Consider the following 21,321-nt stretch of genomic DNA (forward strand, 5'->3'; position numbering starts at 1 on the left):
GGCAACTATCCATACAGGTGGGCATCTATCCTCAAAATTAGTGTTTCACGAAAAGCTATTTTTTGCAAAATCTATATTTGATTTTTTAAAAAAAAGTATAAGTAATTCATCACAAAGGATTGAGCTAGCTAAATAAATAAAAATTATTCCTATAAAAAATATATTTTATCTAATTAGGTGGGTATTTCAAAAAGTAGGGCATCTATCCCGGTTTTACCCTACATGGCATGGATATAGATTTGTATACATTAACAAAAATTAGATGATTTCTATAATTTGATATTTATTCTTATGAAAATAAATATAATAGTCACTTTTAGCATTTCGTCTAGATGGAAATTATAGTTTACTGTATAACATTCTAATAAATAATTAAGGTGTCACTGATTCCAAATGACCTAGCCTACGCGTGGTATAGTATGACCGACGCGAACGAGCAGATGATTTTGTAAATTTTATATATTTTCGAATTACTATTATTTTTTATGTAATTATTTGCTGCTTATAATTAATTTATCTCAGTTCGGTTATCCATACCGATGTTATGCACTTAAAATATCGTAATTTTAATCATTTGGGATTTTATTTAATATTGTTCGCAAAAATTAATAATTATTTAATATAGAAAAATGTTTAGGACGCGCGCACGGCAAACTTTAGATACTTTTACTTCTCACGATATTTACTCAGATATTTTTTCTAATAATAAATCTCCACTTATTATTATTTTTTAACTTATTTTACTTATTTAGGCTTATATTTTCGCGGGCGTAGCCGCATCCGGGCCCACTAGTATTTCTATAAATTTTGTACTAGCGGCCACCACGCGGCTTCGCCCGCTTGAACTACATGATTATTCATTTAATAAACAGAGTTGACTGACAGTCAATGTGTCAAATGTCAATGAATAATTTAATTCACTCGTTCAGAAACAGCCTTTTCTCCATACAACGTGACATTGGTGAAGTGAATAGTCCTCAACTGGCACGCTCGAAGCGCCATAAATAAAGAACCGAACCGAACCGAAACAGCCTTAAGTGTTAAATTATTGATTTGGGTAAGGATTTATAAAATTCTTTGTAAAATAACTGTAATGATTGCATATTACAAAAAATAAACAAAATCGAGTCGAATAATCTAATATCGAAATCGAATCCAAACATTTATCGATTAAATAAATCGAATATCGAATCAATAATAATTAATTGAGAACCTCCTCCTTGTCTTGAAAGTATAGATTTAAAGTATAGATTAAAAATATAGATTTATCACAAACATATACAGATTTATTATAAGTACTAGCGGTCCGCTTGCGGTTACACCCGCGTGAACTATGTTATTATTAATTTCTGTCTCCATGACTACCTACGTCATATAAGTGACGTCCATGAAAAATTTGAGACTCCTAGCATTTGTAGTAACGAAGTTTCATACAAACTTTCGACCCCAAAAACAACCCCTTAGAAGTTGAATATTGCAAATTCCCGTCTTAGCGAGCACCTACGTCCTATAAGTAACTGCTATGCAAAATTTGAGATTCCTAGCACATGTAGTTTCTGAGATTTCGTGATGAGTGAGTGACCTTTCGATTTTATATATATAGATAAGTATAGATATGAATTGCTTTATATTTGCAGGCAAACTCATGCCTTCAGTTCATTCAAATGCCGATAACATTTTTTTAATGAACCGATTTTGATGAAGCAAACTTAAGATGTTAAGTTGAGTTAAAACAAACAATTGGTGAAAGTTTGAAGTAAATTGGTTCATACAGACAGACAGACAAGAAATACAAAAAAAAATATTTTTGCTTTCTGGTATTGTTTTTAAGTGCCCCTCTATCCATTTCAGTCAAAAATACTAAATGTACAGACAAAGTATTTTTACTGTTTTATTATAAGTATAGATAATGAGCAACAATATATGTATAAAAAGTATATGAATTATAATTGAATAAAAGAGCTGCCTGGGAAAACGCGACCAAGAAAGCATATTAGTGTTAACCATCTTCCTTAATGGAAGGTCGGCTTAAGAGCAACTGCTTTACATATTGTACCAATGTTTCTAGCTCCGAAGCTATTAAACTGATTTAATTTCTTTTTTATTTTATTCATTCTCTGAGCTCGATACAAATTATTTTGTGCATTTTTTCCTAAGCTTGTTCTATTCCATTCTTGTGTAGTAATTCTCTAGTTTATTAAATTGCTTGGAAAAAAAACTGTAATTTGTGTATTTATAAATGGAGCCGAACTGTGTTTATTTTTAAACATTAAGGTGTTGGTTTGATTCCCTTAAAATAATTAATGTCGCGTTTACAGTTAATGCTGTTCTGAGAGGACCTAGTGTCAAGGCACTCTGAGCCTTACACTAGTCCGGCAATGCAGCCTCAATCACCCACGAGTTGAATCTACAGTTACTATAACCTATTTAGTATCTATAAGATAACTACTATAGTTAACTGTCGAATATCCACAGGCAAATGACCCCGTGAACACGAGAGGAGCTCCTTTCGAAGGTACCCGTGTCGTATCCACATCCGCCGCCGTCGCAGATACTGTCATCTGATGTTTAATGATGATACAACAATTAAAAGTGCTTGTAATTATAATTCTTGACAGCTCGACTACGAAAGCGACTATGGCGTGTACCTATATAGATTGCTATAAACGCGTATTACTGCCAAGACTCGAGTGCGAATAGAGGTAGTTTCTGATACAATTCGAAGTGAGGTATTATCATCGTTTATTGACCCACTTTTAACTTTCCGCAACAATTAAAAGTTCTTACGTTCATTGTAAAAGTTCAAGCTTAAAAGGAATATATGCGTTCATTTTTTGTTATTTATTATTCAATATTGTTTGGGGAAGTATGTAATTCTGATGTATGAAGATTAATGTCGAAGATTAAAACCAGGTCTTTTTATTACATTCGAAAATGAATGAATGTAAGAAAAACTATACTCATTGTGGTCAAAGCAATTTATTGACGGCCAACGTGGCGCAGAAGAACAGCGTCTGATTGTAAACCCAATGGTTGTCGATAGCATTCTCACTCGATTGTCCAAACACAGGGGAACGGATTGATTGAGTTTTGGGTTCCCCCTGTGTACCACGACATGAAGCTGTAATAGCAAAATATCATAAACGGAATTACTCCAAAATCTCATGACAAACGTACTAAAAAAACGACCAGTTTTAAAAATATCCATTTAGATTTTTTACGAAGTGATCAATGCTACAAAGTGCGAGTTCAAGTGGCGACCCGACCTTCACCCGGCAGCGTCGCTTTAATATTATAAAAAAGTGAACTTTGTGAGAATTACTTTACTGACTGCGTTATATTTCGGAAGTCATTTTAAAGCATTCATTATTTCGCTAATTGTTCAACAACGTGAGGTCTTTGTGTGGCCGTGAGGGATGCAGCGTGAACTATCTACCAGCTATATGCGAGGTAAAGCATTAGGCGGGACCTTGTGTTACATACATATGAGTTGCCAACTTACGAAACAGCACAGCTTCTACTATAATAAAGTCCCGATTAAACAGAACAAACAGAATATATAAAATCCTCTAATATTTTCTAAAATTTTGAATGTATTCTAAACGTTTACCAATTCAATAAATAAATAGCTAACAGTTAGGAGATGTAGCCTTGCGAGGTCGTGGTGGCGCAGTGCGATCTCGTAACACCTAATGCGGTGTTGGGTTCCGCCACTTTAAATGGATGGAAACTAATCATAACATAAATAAAATAAAAGTAATAAAAGCGTAAAACACGTAATTAATATAAATTCAAATATTTTCATCAGTACGTACATACAGGATTTTAATAGGTTTTGTTCAAAAAATAATATGAAGCATAATCAAATTTATGTATTTCGTCCAAAACAACGCTCGTTAGGTATCGCTACGTCTCGCACGCGCTACACGCGCCTCGCCCGCTTCACTAATTAAACGGAGTTATTTCATAAGACTCCAGGTGGGAACATCGAACATTTGTAAAAATGTAAATCTAATTATGTCTAAACTGTGTTTTGTTTATTGTGGGTATTTTATAAGTAGACTATCCTATATCTTATAAAACAAAGTCGCTCTTCGTGTCTATCTGTTATTTCTAACTCTTCTTCTTCTAAACCACCCAACGGATTTTGATATAGTTTTCACCATTAGGTCGAGTATTTTTCGTAGAAGGTTTATATATAGTTTATTATTTGTAAATTCTTATGTAAATTAACATAAATACGATAAATATGTATAAAGTCCTACTCGTTGAGACACTTTCGCGCATGCGCTACTTTAATGGTAAGTACTACATGAAAAAAATGTACTGGAGTATTGTTCCTCTTAATAAGATCTACAAAAAAGTCCGCGGCGGCATATTCATATCTTTTAAGAATAACGTGTAGTGATCATTTTTCTGTCTAAAAATAATAATTTCAATATATTTTTTATTGTGAGTCATATTTTTCCCCTCGCGCTCGTTCAGAGCAAATCTCTACCATCTATCTATTAGATAAAGCCATTCCCTGGGAAAAAGAGGTCAAATATCTAGGTGTCACATTAGACTTTAAACTCTCCTTCAAACCCCACGTCACGAAAGCTTGCAACAAAGCTAAATTCATTCTTAATAGATTATACTATCTCATAAACAAGAAAAGTAAAATGTCACTTAGAAATAAGCTGACACTATACAAAGCTTGTATTAGACCCGTCCTCTCTTATGCTTGTGTAGCGTTCGCGCACACTAAGCTAGATCCCATGCAAAAGGTACAAAATAAATTCTTACGTATCGCATCAGGTTGTCCCTGGTTCGTGCGTAACGTCGACCTACATAGAGACTTTGAACTGGAATCGATTTACGAGCATTGCAAACGTTTAGCAAAGCGCTACTTTGAGCGCGCAGGCTCGCACGCGAATCCCCTCATCGTTAATGCGTGTGATTACATCCCTAACGCACTCCCTAGACGTAGACGCCCGCGCAGCGTCCTTTTAGACTTCGATGACGCCATTACTATAGCGAATGCCCCGTATGTAGGCAGGAAGCACACTACTCACACACGACACAAACACCGTCGTCGACGGAATCGACGACGAAGTCCAGCTTATTCAACGGCTCGATCGCGTCTCGGCGCGGTCGGGCCCAGCGGTTAGGGACCGTTAGCTCCCTTAGAGTAGTCTAATTTGTCCCCAGTCGCGACTTCATGTCGCGGCTGGTTTGCTTAGCATAGGTGAAATCCCAGTCCGCTCGACGGCCGCAAGCCGAGGTTCGAGTCCCGCAGGGGGCGCCCTTACAGTCGTCGACTTCCTCACAGGCAGCCACTTAGTGCTTGCATTTCTTCAGGGACAGAGTACCCTCTTCCCTACCCAACCGGTGTCGCTGTAAAAGCTAACAGCATTATCCACATGTTCGAAAAAAAAAAAAAAAGTCATATTTTTCCATAATGGTATTAATCCTTAGCCTTTAAAATACTTTATTAATTTTCTACGTTAAACGAAGATAGAATTTGCTTTTTACACTATTTCGAAATTGCAAATAGTTTTACAGAAAAACGCAATTTAATTGTTGACACATCACGCCGTTCACACGTCAGCTGTATGTTACGCAAGTTTCACTTATTCCTTACTCTCAGCATATAAATAAGTATATCAGTTACGTTGGCCATTTAATGTAGATCAAAACTGTCTTTAACTGTTTTTCATTTTCATAAGTACTTTAGAAGTTGTTACAATATCAAAAAATCCTTGCTGCGAAACGGCTCGCTCGACTCGACTCGCCATGCGTCCGCCGCGCCCGCCTGCCTTACACGCATAGGTGGTTCAGTGGTAGAATGCTCGCCTGCCACGCGGGCGGCCCGGGTTCGATTCCCGGCCGATGCATTCTATTTAATTTTCCTCACAGGCAGCCACGTAATGCTTGCTTTTCATCAGGGACAGAATACCCTCTTCAGCATTAACCACAAGCCCGAAAAAAAAAGCCGCCTGCCTTTATAGCAACGAAGATTTAGATGCATTTGCACGTATTGGATAATTGGAGTTGAATGTATTATTTCAGCGCGATATATTTGGTTTCAGATTTTTTGTAGTAGGTATTAGTAGGTAGGTTTTTGTTTATAATTTCTTCCGTTTAAAAATAGTCATTTAACTATCTAAAAATAGTCATTTTAATATATTTTAATAAGTACTTGAAAAGATTAGTAGCACAGATTTAAAATTACGGTACCTACTAAAAAATCCTTGCTGTGTAAAACAATTGGAAAATCCTTATTGAAACTACGAAAATGCGGGTTGCATTAGGGTTTCATTAATTTTCACATTATCTTACGTGCTTTGCAAACATATATTATATGAATAATCCAGTAGTAAAAGCGGGCGAAGCCGCAAGAGGGTCGCTAGTTATTTAAATAATTTTTCGCTTCATTTTAATTAAATTTATTTGAAGACATGAAGAGGGGCAGAATTTAACGCACTTTGTCATGAAAATAGTTTATATTCCAAATATTTTTTGCTTCACGCTCCATCCCGCATATAGCGGGGTAGACAGGAAACCTGGTGTTAAGATACTCCGTTGCCCATTGATATTATTAATTAATTAATTAATGATATTAATTAAGTAATTGATAAATTAATTAATGATTATAAAATATTAAGTTTTTATCTTGAAATTTATTAATATTTATTCCATCAAAATAAATTGCAGGCACGTCTGATGTGGATGTCTAAATAAAAAGTTTTTATTGCAAAGCGCTTTAAAAGTGCCCAAGTTTTACTTTAATAAACTTCGTTCAAAGGAAATTAAATTATATTCTACGCTGCATTTTAATTTTCATTAGCAAAATAGCTGTTTTTTTTTTTAAATGAAAAAGCTTTTTTCTAACTGACCGTGTCAAATTATAGTCCCAAATAATGCCACGCCGGCTGTATACTATTCTTTTTCAGCTTTACGCTTTCAGAGGGGACCTCATATTAAGACCATAGCTTGCGGACGGACGGTGTTAGGACAGGACAAAATAAAGATATAGTGTTAACAATAGATATGGCCGTACTCATAACATTTCAATTCCAGATTTTCCTATAATTTATCTGTAGAGTTAAAATATCTATCGTTTTACTTGGATCAAGTCAATCATACTAAAGTGACACAAGTAATTTTCTATATAAATGATTTCTTCCAGGCTTCAACAGTAAACCAGATGTAACGGATTGATTCCATAACAAACATAAAAAAAAAAAAAAAAAAACAGTCGAATTGATAACCTCCTTTTCTTACAGAAGTCGGTTAATTAAATGAAGTTTTACACAGGACAATCACAACCACTCGTTGACAACCACTACCACCACCATCACCACTCGTTTAAGAAGCATCATTTTAAGATCTACCCATCACTTAAAATCGTAAAATAAATTAATTTTTAACAAAAACAAAAACCGACTTCTAACAACGAACTAAAAAGTGAAAAATAATTTTACAAAGATTTTATAATTTTGAAGTCGGTGCCAAGTAAAACAAACAGGCTTAGTAATTAGATATTGTAGTAAAGGTATTGTAGCATTAGGTTGACACCGACTTCAAAATTATAAAATCTTTGTAAAATTATTTTTCACTTTTTAGTTCGTTGTTAGAAGTCGGTTTTTGTTTTTGTTAAAAATTAATTTATTAGGTATTATTTTTGTGCAAAGTTACATTTTGGCATATTAACAAGAACATACATAAAAAGTATTCGCGCGAATTGGGAATCTCCCTTCTTTGAAGTTGGTTGAAAATGAGAACATCCTCTTTTTTGAGGTTGGTTGAAAAGAAATGCAACCATCAAGAATCTCACTTCTGACATCAATTTAAAAAGTTTTTGCTTGTAACGATTACAGTATAACCAATTTTGTACCAAAAAAAACAAACTTTCTCAATTTTCTCCGGATTCCATAATCGAAACCTAACCAAACTTTCACCAAATTATCCTTGAAGTGTATCCTTTCAAATAAAAAAAGAATCATCAAAATCGGTTGGCGCGACATTGAGTTATTCGGTTATTAGTCGCGCACATGCCTAATGCAAATTTAAGACTTATGTGATTTTCTCATGGATACCATTGTCAGACATGGACCAAAACAAAATGGGACCATTCGGGAATCTATACCTTTCAAATAAAAAAAAGATATCAAAATCGGTTCACCCAGTTAAAAGTTATGAGGTAACAAACATAAGAAAAAAAAAAAAAAAAAAAAACAGTCGAATTGATAACCTCCTTTTCTTACAGAAGTCGGTTAAAAAGAAAACAAAGTATATTGGATATATCCAAATATTGAATTTATTTCACCGTATAATAAACTTCGCGGCCAACTGCCAAAATAGGAGCTTATTATCATAAAACAAACTACGAACCTATTGAAAATTATTCAATTAAAAATATTTCACATATTGAAATTTCTAAGTTTACCAATGAAATCTTATAAAATAATTTACAAGAAACAGCTTTAAGCAGAATCTCGCATATAGCAGGTAAAGCTGAGAAAACCTAATTTTCGTCCTTCGCGTGAACTGCCGTGACTGTGATGTATTTATCTATATATATATATATATAGGTTTGTCCCCACTAACTGAGGTAAGACGCATGCACAGCCGTAACCGCTGTGTGTAGAAACGTGAAATTTGGACAGATGTTTACTTTAAATAAAAAATTTAAATCGGCACCGATTTTTATAAAATTGTAGCCTAGAGATACACATTGGTCGTCTCGCATCCAACGCATCCCGTTGCGCCGATGTATCGGGTCACCTGCACCTAAGGAGCAGCACTCGGCATACCCGGCCGCCCGAGGTCAGACGTCTTCTCCCGAGGGACTTTCTATCCTCCTCCAAATCCGACTCATGAACCTTGGTCGTTTAATCTGGGCCTCTCTCAGGAAATAGAAGGTCCAATTCCAATCATCTGCCGCGAGCGGGTCGCTAGTGTTATATATTTTAACCGATTTTAAGAAAATGCCGTTTGTTAATTCATTTTTAAGAAAATATACGTTATTTCCGTTACAAACAAAATTCTCTCGTTCGCTACAAAATGACAAGCTTGTCAAGCTACTGTTTCCGGTACAATTTTCGTTGAACGGAAGCAACCACTTTTTGGTTCGTAATTGAAAATTAAATAAGATTTTAAAGGTTGAAAACCTTTAAAGCTAGTTTTGTTACTAAGCATTTAAAAAGGTGTATTTAATTTATTCAGTACAAAAATAATATTATAAAATATGACGTGATATTATTAAAAAGTGTAGGTAGAACGAATTTAAATTGAAAATGTTTTAATATAGTATTAAATATAGGACCAAAATGTCTACTCTAATCTATCTGGGATAACCTAGTGCCACCCCACACCCGTTACATTTACAATAGCTGATTGTAAATGTATGCTCTTCCTCAGGAACTCAATACAATATTGTCTCATCACTAACACGTAGACTAGTTTCATTTAATAGCTTTCTAACATATGTCTGTAATATCAAGATGAAGGCAGCTCTTACAAAGGCGTGCTCCAGTAGCAGCTTTTGATTTGCAAAGGCAATTATGAAGTGGGAACTAGGTCGTGTAATTCACGTCAAGATTGTCATATAAATGTTAATATTGTATGATTTTGGAACTTAATTTCCGTATGACACTATTAATCTCGTGGTGCAACGATAACCGCGACGCCGCGGTTGTAGGTTCGATTTTGACTGTCATTTTTCGCTCTAGTACCAAGACAATGGGTTGCTTTGATAAGAAGACAAAGCGCGGCGGCTCTCTACTCAACACGGCAAGGCTGGGAAAATTGGGCGGAAACGGTGTGTCTAACGGAGCGAACCATACACTTTAATATTATTAAAGGCAACTCAGCGATTATAGCACTCAAGCAGCAGCCGTATATTTACTCAACGTTACTCCTGCAAAAGGGCCTACGTCAATCAGTCCGTCTGTCCCTCTATTAAGACCATTTATCTAAAATCGCGTGGAGTACGGTGAACGCTAGTTTGTATTAAATTCAAATCGGGCTCATAACAGTTGCGTTTACAGTCAGTCCCACGAGTAATTTCAAAACAACTTTATCCACTCTATTAACCCGACAAATATAACTGTAACTTTGCCTTATCCCAGACAACTTAGATATATTTATCAAGGCGGGGCGCGGCCTGCATGGTGGTGCTGGTGCAAGCTACCTGCTATCACAACATTAGCATAGCCGGAAGTGGGGCAACGAGTCGGTTCACGCAAACTTTGTAAAAGCCTCTTTGTTTTATACTAGTGTATCTGGTCTTTGTTGAATAATTAAAGTCATTAAACATAATAATTACGTCTAAAAATGTTGCTACAAAGTATATGTATTGAAATAAAGGGAAATAACACAAAATTCAAAGCCGTTGCAGCTACATCTAACAAGACGTAGAGCTCTTGGCGACTGGTACGACATCACGGTTGCGGTTAGACGCAATTTGATTCTAAATGCTTTAATTAACTATTTCATTAGAAACTGGTATTGTGAAGTGTCATTAAGAACAACTTGTAACAAAGCGTGGGATGGTTAGCAATCATAGTAATAAATTAATTACATTTCCCTGCACTGGCACGAGACAGCAGCAGCGAGTGAGTTCTGCTGTCCAATACGTAATGTTTCAAAAATTGAGCAGTGCATGGGGAACAAAACGTGTACACTCTAGGTTCCCGCTACCTGAAAGAGGTCCAGGGTCTGCCCCTGCCTCTCTTACCCCTTACACATTTTTATTATTCTACCCTCACCCATCCTCTCAAAAATGATATCGAAAGCAAACCTACAGACCTACCTACTAGACACCACTACCACGTCTGATCATCACAGCTAAACTTATACAAGTTTCCATAAATACAAAACAACGAACTAAAAGCTTTTCCGTGTTAAGTAAAATAAGCGTTTCTAAAGTTACAAACTGTTATTTACTTTTATAACTCAGCTTATTTAAGTTATAGTTATATACTACCGATGCATTATATACTGGTATAGAAATATGGATTGCTGAGTTGATTCCAATAGTTCCTCAACGGTATTGAACTTATTTGTAAAAAAACACTTTTCAAGTACTAAGGCATCTTATACACAGTATCTCTGAAAAACGGAGAAAAGTGGAGGACGGAGTGTATGTGTATTTTATATTTGAATTGTTTATTCGACTTTGCTAGAAGAATTATTCAGCTGAAGTGGTGGTGGTATTCAAGATTGCCGGAAGCCTCTGGACCAATGTTCGTGTGGATCCATGAGAGAAGTTTCTGTAAAATGCGAACATGATTTATGCTAATAGCAGATATATTATAATCCGTCCATTTTAAAAAAAAGTATTTTTAAAACTGTTTGTTTTAAAGTGACTGACTTTTTTTCCAGCCGAATTAACTAGGCTTGGCCTGCTAAATATTTACAGTAGTGCTTGTTTTAGTAACCGTTTAAGTACACCATTTATATGGCAAAAGGAAGTTAAATATATAATAGAGAATAATAATTTCGGTTATTTTTCTCATGTTCACTTGTATAGTAGCTAAGATGATGATGTGGAATGTAGAAATAGTTTAGTTAAAGTTAACGCTTGACCACATAACGGCAATATTTAGTCGGAAAATGTTGAACGGATCTTTTGCTAAGCTCTCCTAGACCTTGACAACCTTGAAATTGTACTAAATAAAAAAAAAGCTAAGAAAAACTACGTAAAGCTACAACTACGATAAGGCTAGCACGTTAATAATTGCGAACAAAAAGTTTTCTTTAAAAAGAACTCGTCTCGTCATCATTCAGGGTGACTTTAATAATCTGCCTCACATTTTATGTTGAGCTTCAAGTGAAAATGCTTCAGGTAAAAATATATGATACCTCACGCTGTGTCCCGCACATAGCACGACTGGCCCCGGACAAAGTTGACAACTCATTATTAACTAACTTCCGTACAAATTTAAGGATTGTACGCACTCATTTTGAAGCAAATGGAAAAACTACAAATATAAGTTTGTAATGATTATTTTCTATAAACTACCTATAAATTTGCAAATACCTTTAAAATCCTTGCACAGACGGTCGTATCTTTTGATTGTGTCGACTTAGAGCCTTGATTTTTTTTCTGTGCCTCAAGAGACGTTAGACCTGATATTTTATATTAATTTCAGCTTTATAAATTAATGCGATCTCGAAATAAATGGTCTTGACACACAGACAACCGGACAACAGAGAGATCCTATAAGGGTTCCTAAGGGTTCTTTTGAGGTACGAAACTCTAAAAAACTGTAAATTGTTCATTATTATATACTAGTCATCGTCCGCATCTTTATTGGGTGGATTTTAATTTGTTAAATGGGATGGAAGTGGAATGGAAAGAAATCCTTTATTAGTAGTCCTCTACACTTAATAACCCTCTTACTTAATAGCCCTCCTACATGCCAAATTTCACTTGTCCTCGGGATAAGTTATACCTATATGTTTTCTCTTTGCGGGATTACCGCAAACATGAACTGTAAGTTAAAAGTCGTATTAATGCTGACCTAAATGTTTAATTCGACAAATACTACAAGAGACATTAACTTCCACATTGCTACCTGCTTCATAGGTAATGGAAGGCGAAGGGCGCGCTTTGTACGCGCTACAACCGTAGCGGCCATTGTCATATTCATATATTAGGGATTACTTGCGAGGCTTCCGCGGGGCTTCGATGATGTCTTTAAATGTATTCGTTCGGTCGTGTTCACCTTTATTTACATTATGTATAATAATGTGAATTTTTATTTTGCTTCGGCCTGTACTTTTATTTTAGTTTAGGTATTTTCTATACATCTGCAAGTTGCATGGCGGAACCCAACTCCGCTATTTGTCCATCTACGTTGCCTCGTCATTACATAGGTCCTTGTACTTTTTACGTGATCTTTCTTCAGTGTCGTCAAGTGTCGTATGCTATGTTCTGGAAGGTCAACTCAACCTTGCCTCATAAAATTTTTTTGTTATTCTTTCATCACTCATTCTCTGCTCTAAGAAGGTACCTGACACGACCCAACTGCGCCTCAACAGCTTTATACTATACAAAACTGTATGCAAATTGTAAACTGTATAGCATCCAATATCTGCGACATTAGCGGGCGTGCCCTTGGCGGAGATACGCGCTAATCTACCAGATAAGACAGTAGCTCCACCAAATAATAATTCATATAGAATATAGGCGTTTGCGACGCAGTGGGACAGCGTGTACACTTGGCAACGAACACTCGAGAAGGGGCGGAGCATGGGGAACGAAGCATCTTAACATTAATTATGAGGGAAATGAACAAAACTATTAAGAACAACAGCACTGAGTCTTAACACGAGTACAACAAAGTAAGAGAAATATTTTCCTCAATTTAATGGAAAACAAACTTAAAGTACGGCTCATAGTCGTGCCATTGCCTGATGCCTCACTGTACTGATAGTACCAACTGATAACAGTGTACCAGACATTCAATAACTATCTATATATAATATTAAACTCTTCCTCTATTAAGCAACTGACATAAAACGCATATAGTACGCATAGGTAGGTAGCCTATACGAAACTCTAGGTTAGAGAGAGAATATCTCAAAATTCCAACGGGATCTGGAAAACGGTATTTTTGATTTGACGTCAGTGTCCACTGTCCACTGTCCACGCTAAGAAAGTTGTTGTCGAAAACAAGTAATCTGGTTAAAAAACTACAAGCGTTTTCTACAACAAAAAAAAAATAAAGCTGAAAAATCTTAGTAAATCAACGGATAAAATTTCAATACGAAAAAAAATTAGCTGTTTTATACTGTATATGTTATACATGTAGTTTCACGCTGCCCCCCGGGCCGGAATCGCACCCAATGCCGTTCCATTCCGTTTACAAACAGACACTGCGCCCCGACGGCCTTCATTTCTCAACAGAGCTGTAAGTTGTATACTACATACATATAATATTGGCAAATAGTATTGAAAATTGAGCAATACTAAGCGTGACGTGAGCAATACTAAGCGACGTGAGCAATGCGCATCGAGCGGCCGTTGAGCAACGCGGCATCATCGTGGTTTCTTTGGTTGGTGCTGGTTCGAATACAGCAAGGCACAGGCAGGCAGACAAGGCAACAAGACGAAGCGCGGAGTTGACTCTACATTCCGCATTGTGTGTTGAGTGGCGGAACTAAACGCCGGGCGCGTTACACCCTTGTGCCTCACTCAAATGTGCTACATTGTACATTATACTGGTGAATGTGTATTATCGCGAAACCACTCACAACACAAGCAACGCGGAGCAATTAATCAACGGAGCTATTTACTTACAGGTCTTCGGATTCCAAATGTCTACTTTCCATTTGCTTCGAAACAAATCGTTCATTAAAGAAAGACTTAGAGTACCACCTACCTAATGTATACTATGTATGTGGGTACATACAACATTGTATTTGGATATATCATTTGTGACCATCGTGACGCAGGGGTGGCCTCGCGGAAAGGGCTTCTCTTGCGGGATACAGCGAGAAGCAATGAATAAAAACGCACAGACAAAATATATAATCACGAATTTGTAATACAACATCTAAGGGTAAAAGGTAACTAACCAAATCCATTAGCAACATAATGTATCGGTATACCTAAAAGTAAATTAATCAAATACAAATTGATTTATTAGAAAGCTTTATCCCGCGACTTGCAGACTGTACTAGGTAGTGTCTCCCACGCGGGCGGCCTATGTACCTAACGGGTTGTATTAAACAAACAATTGTTAAACCATAATCATCATAATCATCATAATCATCATAATCATAATCACCGTCTGGTGATCCGAACGCTCGTTTGTGAGAGTTGAAATTGAACCCACAACCATCTAATTTACATTCTGCCGGCGGCGGCGCTCGACGACCACGACGGGCTCATTACTAAGTATTATTAATACAAATAAACGCCCACATATATAAAGACATAGACATTATTCATATAGTAAATTCTTCCTCGATCTTGATTTAATCATAATATGAGATAATAAATGCTCACTTAACGCATTCGGACAGCGATGATGTAACGGCGGCCACGCTATGTACGCATGGTAAATAATTATTAAAATTATACATTAACTCTAGTAATTATATTAATGTGAAACTTTGTCATGATTGATGTTTGGTTATTGCTTCTAGTCGTAGCTGGGCACAAATCACTTGTCCACCAGAGAACTCTGTAGGTTCGATACACTGCTTTAGGCAGGAGTAGTCAGTTATTAAGGGTAATTTAATAAATTGCGATCAACACGGAGCTGGCTCAATCGGCCGCCATCAATCTGGGGCTGAGTAATCATCACACCGACTTCGCGGCGAAATTAACAATGGTAGAATAGAAATTATAATGTAGTAGGGTTCGTTACGTAGGGATGTATCGCAGTTTAGGCAAAAATACAGTATGGTATCATCGAGCTGGTCTGATGACGGAGCCAGGACGTAAGACTAGTAAAACGTTCCAGTTTAAGATTATATCATTTATGAGCAATATTTGCATTTATATACTATGTAGTATAATTTAGGTCTAGGATGATGATGATAGATGGTTTGTTAATCATTAATAAGACGAGTTTGCTATATATGGAGATACTAAATGTATAATCCCACTCAGTGGGAACGAGTCTGATTGTTCACGCGATAGACGTATCGACATAGACACTTGCTACGGCCCACGACACACCACTCAACCGATAGCGAAAACATCTATTAGGATTACGTTGCATTTAAAATAAGGTACCTGAAGCCCGAAGCCGGAAGTATTTTCTCTCATTAATATTAATTTTGAGCTGTAAGCTCATTGCGACATGAGGATAAAAGCGTAATTATATAAATTTCCTTTAGCCTTTTGAATAAAATTTAAAAGTATCGTATTTTTACGAGGTAGTCGTGGGTTTGATATACAGAATTTAAGTTCTCGTTCGACGACACACAGACTACATCTATCTATCTGATCTAATAAAAACAAACGAACTTTATGTGCATTATTACCTTACGTGGGTTTAAACCGACGATTGTAGCCAATTCAACTGTACTTTATAGTCATTTAACAGGAGATTTTTACGTTTTCAGACACATTTTTTGGAGGCAAAAGAATAGTGAATGATCACTAACGCCATAAAATGATTTTATAAGAAACTACAATGTCAGCAATCTTAAATGGAATCTTATCTTTAAAAAAATATTAGAAAAGAAAAATGTGACCAGGATAATAAAACAAATAAGAACAGGGCAATTATATAGAGACTGACTAAAGAAATGTCCTAGTTGGGAGAAAAAGCAAAATACAAAAGTTAGTGAAAACTCAATTGTAGGTCCCTGAAGCGTTGGCTGGTTAGTGATGTACCCACTACAACACTACACTGGCTGACGTAACTCCGGGGAATGAATCATTTGAATTTTCTAATTCTGATAACAAGACAAAGCGCGACTTTGTTCGTTCCACCATTCGCCAGCAATAAAATGGGAGACGAAGTATCTTAGAACTAGAACCTAGTTTTCCTCTCTCCTGTTATATGCAGAATACACCATGAAGTTAACATAATCTTGAGACTTAAGTAATATAAAAAAGAGCAACTTGTCATAACACCCTCTCTCTCTACACCAAAGCATGCGAAATGTCACAATTACGTAAGCAATATATCTGAAATTGACTATAAAAATGTACATCGTTTAGTGTGTTTTATGAATAGTGTAGACGAGGACGAGGACGAGGACGAGGAGGCACGCGCCTCCCGCCATACATACACGAGGCACGTTGTTGTTGATGTCGATTAAGTTATATTGTATCAGATTAATATGTATATCTGTACTGGAATCAGTATTGCCACTATTAAACAATGTTATTTAACTAAATATATATATTTTTAATTACTGTTTGTTATTTTACATAAAAAATAATAATTAAAAATAACATGTCGTTGGCTTAGTTAAATCTGATAAATCCGTATTTTATTTTTTCGATATGCACATTTTCATAACGTTCTAAAGAGTGAGAAAGAAATAAAATTGATGTTTATTAATGAATGTTCATTAAAACATTTATTAAAACACTGTAGTTATCATTAATCAGATTCTCATGAATCAATATAAGAAAATCATCAGTTCTACTTTTCCACTCAGTCGCTTACCAGGAATTCCTGTCGCTATATACAGTGAAAAGACTCAACACCATATTAATAGTTGAACTTAATTTATCCTCCTCCGATTAGACGAATCTCCCTGACAGCTACCTGACAGTACAGAGAATTTTTCGCAGCTGCTTGATTCTTTTGTCTAATATTCAAATTGATTTCCTTTTCTTGGTTGAAAATTCTCCCCACATTCGCAAATTTTATGTAAGTATATAAAGAAAATAGCAATTTGCAAATATCTGTTTCGACAAAAAAATCTGTGAAACTTTAAATGCGTTTTTGTCACACTTAGGTTTTTCGAAGCCAGTGAACTCTGTAGCTCAAAATCTACTGAACCGATCCTTTTGAAATTTTGCATACTATTTATTACGAGGTAACGTTGTCGAGTTTTTATATTTTTTTTAATTTAACTTATTTTAAAACATCAATATTTCTGATTTCTTTAATGAAAAAATCCATGTTTTGACTTCCAAGCCTTGTAAAAAATTAAAAAATAAAAAAAAAAAAACTCAACAGCGTTACCTAAGAAAACTTATCAACTAATGAAATTAATTATTTTTTTTCAATTAGTTTTTTAATTTCAATTGATCCAGTAAAGAGTTATGCGGTTCACCGCGAATCGAGATCTTTTTTTTGAGACGTCTGCGAAGATTTGCTGTTATTGGCTCATTTTTTAATATTTTTTAATGAAATTTCCACATAATATCCTTTAAATATCATTTAATTATACTATAATTATAGAAATAAATAAATATTAATTGTATCTTTGAAAAAATTATTGAAAATATGTTTCTTTTCGCTTGAATTAACCTTACTACCCCCTTAAACGCCAAGATCTCTGGAAGAACTATCCTCAAATAACGAAATAACAATAATTAGGAAAGCCATCATACTTTAACCGTGTGCGCTGTAAAAATAATTAAATAAAATTTAGTTTAAAAACATTCAATTTCATTTGTTCTAAAGTAAAGTCTACGACAACTTATATTATATATTTTATGAATAAGTCACAATAAGGCATTTTGTGACAAAAAATAATTGTAAATTGCAAGGTTATATTTCACTGTCTTTTATTTGACAAAGATATTGGAACTTACGAGCGAAAGTTATTACATTATCAAGGAAATTTTATGAAGATGATAGCTTCGGCTTAGATAGAATGAATGAATTTGGACGATTGTTTTCGAGAAAATATAAAATTAAAATAATTCAACGCTCTGTAAAATTATGATATGTGGTTTGCGGGCGAGTGGGCCGCTAGTTTTAACAATAAAGCGAAAATTGTGATTGGAAGGAATGGAGCCGAATCAGATCGATAAACATTATTCACGTAATATTATTTATTATTACAAAATATAAACTTTTTTGATTATTATGTGTATTTCAATTAAATCCTTTCATAAAATTTTACCTTTTCAATGTTTCAGTGAAAGTTTAGAATTAAACAAAGTTTCTAAACTGTTGCTCTGTGAAGTTGCAAGCTTTGTCAAATGTCGAATCCGTCAATGCAATGTCTGTTATGTTTAGTTTTAGTTGAACACTTTACTAGTGGACCCGGACGCGGCTACGCCTGCTTAAACTATAAGAATATTTATTAAATATATTATTTTCAGTTTTCAATAGAATTAGTTAGAAAATATAAGCTTAAATAATCAAAAAGAATAATAAGAATAACCAACATAAGAAGTAAAAGTAACTAAAGGATATTCTTAATGTTAGAAAAAGTACCTAAAAACTACCTAAAAGGATACTTTTTGCCAATAATATCAAATACAATAAGAAGAGAACCATAATGTAGTTTAAATTAATTATAAACAGCAAATAAAGTTCGAAAATTTACAAAACCGTCAACGTCATCTGCCCGTTCGCGTCGGTCATACTAATACTATGCCGCCCGAAGGCTAGGTCATTTCGAATCAGTGACATCTCCTTAATTATTTATTAGAATATAATACAGTAAACTATAATTTCAATCTAGATAAAATGCTAAAAGTGATTATTATATTTATTTTCATAAGAATGAATGTCAAAATGTCGCGGTAATGGTTGCGTAGCAACGCGACGGTTGTTATTAACATGGCCGAATAAATTGCATGTCAAATTAGAAAGTATTTTAAAATATTAGTATAGTATATTAGTGTAGTATTAGTTTTTAGTATATATGTGTAATGTAATGTTATATAGCCTATAGCACTCCTGAAGAATGTAGCTTTCATACAAAGCAAAGACATAGTAAATCGGACCAGTAGATCCAGAGATCTTAGCGTTCAAACAAACAAACAAACAAACAAACAAACTCTTCCGCTTTATTATATTAAGTATAGATAGTTCATGTAGCAAAACTATTTATAATTACAATATTTATAATTAATATAAATATTGCAGAATTTTCGAAAAATTTCTATGATTTAAGTATAGAAATACATATGTTACATACAGCCCATATAATATAAATTTAATTGTACATCAGCTAATAAATTTATTTATTTAATCAATACTAAACATTTTTCATTTCGTTTACAAAAATACGTAACCTGCATACAAAATAACTATGTAGATGTAGATTAAGAAAATCATTCATTGTTCACATTATCATTTGAATCAATATTAGGTTTCATTAAATATTTATTTCTATAGCACAGTGCATGGCTGTTCAAATTTCATTTATACGTTTGAACATGTTGATATTATAGGCTAAGGAAAGAATATTTAAAATATGTATATAGGATATCTAAAAACATTCGATTATACACAAGTTTCTTCGAAATAGTAAGTATTGAATGTACTGTATCAATATCAACTAAATTGGCCTGGATATCTAATTGAGAGAGTAGTTGTGTCGATCTGGCCGTATCTTAGATCTTTCATTCCTTTAAGAGAGATCCCAAAACAATCAACTACAAAGATCCGATCATGATTGATTTATAATTAAAAACACATCTTGGATCTTGATATATATATCTCTCAACACAAATTAATGCCATAATGAATACTTGAAATACCTACGTTACAAATAAGTTCTTTACAAAAGCGACCGCCGGTAGTGACCCGATATAGAACGCCCCAGTTTTTATCTTCAATTGTACAGCAGTTGGTATAAAAACAAAAAGCTATCTTTACGCAACTTATAAAAGTGCATAGTTAATAGGTTCACAAACACCGTCGACTCCTCGCGGAGCAATTTTTTAGTTAGAAACCTTGACCTACTTCGTGTAATGGAATTTTAAGATAACCTAATTAACAAGTTGCTAATATACGACCAATTCTACCTACTTTCTTTCACAAAATACTGAATAATTTTACATAATATATCCAATAACTTTATTGTGTGTCAACGTCGCACAATGACAATGACAGGACAGGTCTCGCTGCCCGCGGAAACAAATAATGATTTATATAGAAGTGTACATATTATTGAGTGCAGAGTTTATCTTATCTGGCAATAGTATCAGTTCAATATCGAAGCAATTCGTAGGTGGCACTACGTCCTACGAGGCCTCGGCCGCGGTCGTACATCGGATAGAACCAAACGGGGAACAAACTGCGCTAACAAGCAACGAACGACACGGCCAAGGGCACGCTGACGTCAGATGACAGCACGGAACAATGCCAATTTATCGGTTTACTAATCGAACGAGTCCTCCCACACGACTGTAACGGAACACACGATAACGAGTCAGCCGTAGTCGTGGTGCTGGGGCGCGCACGCGAGCGAGGCGCGGCCCGATGTAAACACGCCACCACCACTGCGCCGTCCCCACCATTACAACACGGCCTCGCGGAGTCGCGGACTCACCTTTTTAATCTGGAAGTGGTCGGTGCGCAGCGTCTCCTGTATCTCCTGCTCGGTGCCGCGCGGCGCCGCCTGCACGGAGCTGCGGAACCCGTCCAGCACCCCCTTGAACGTGAACTTCTTCATGTCGTATCGCGTGGTGTCAGGTGCGCGCGGCGCCGGCTACATCACAGCCGTCCGCCGCGACCCGCGAGCCGGTTTTGGCCGAGGAAGGAGGCTCGCTCCCGCGCCGCTACTGCGCAGGGCTCCAGCCCGCCGCCGACGCCGACCAGAACTAGGCGAGGCTGCTCCGGAATGTACGCCAATGCGGTCCACCGCCGATCGATACGCGACCCCACACAGGCGCACAGCACTCGAGACTCCGACCAACAGGCCGTCACGCGGCCGACTGAGAGG

The 21,321-nt window shown here is 35.8% G+C and overlaps 1 protein-coding gene across 11 annotated transcripts in view; it reads right to left on the reverse strand.

Annotated features, from left to right (window-relative positions):
* The window catches only part of Tomosyn (syntaxin-binding protein tomosyn), a 158,667-nt gene extending 137,352 nt beyond the window's left edge, over positions 1-21,315 (reverse strand). For 9 of the 11 annotated variants that reach the window (XM_085202242.1, XM_085202251.1, XM_085202250.1 and 6 more), the window contains exon 1: positions 20,929-21,314. In XM_085202242.1, coding sequence (XP_085058368.1) covers positions 20,929-21,051 — 123 coding nt within the window. In that variant the 5' untranslated portion in view covers positions 21,052-21,314. Of the gene's footprint in view, positions 1-20,928 lie in introns of all 11 variants that reach the window. The other 2 variants (XM_085202252.1, XM_085202246.1) reach the window with 2 other exon arrangements.
* Between the last annotated feature and the right edge of the window lie 6 nt (positions 21,316-21,321).

Source organism: Heliconius melpomene, chromosome 18 (genome assembly GCF_056956725.1).
Source record: "Heliconius melpomene rosina isolate 202511_hmr_F chromosome 18, ASM5695672v1, whole genome shotgun sequence".
In the NCBI taxonomy this organism is placed as follows: domain Eukaryota; kingdom Metazoa; phylum Arthropoda; class Insecta; order Lepidoptera; family Nymphalidae; genus Heliconius; species Heliconius melpomene.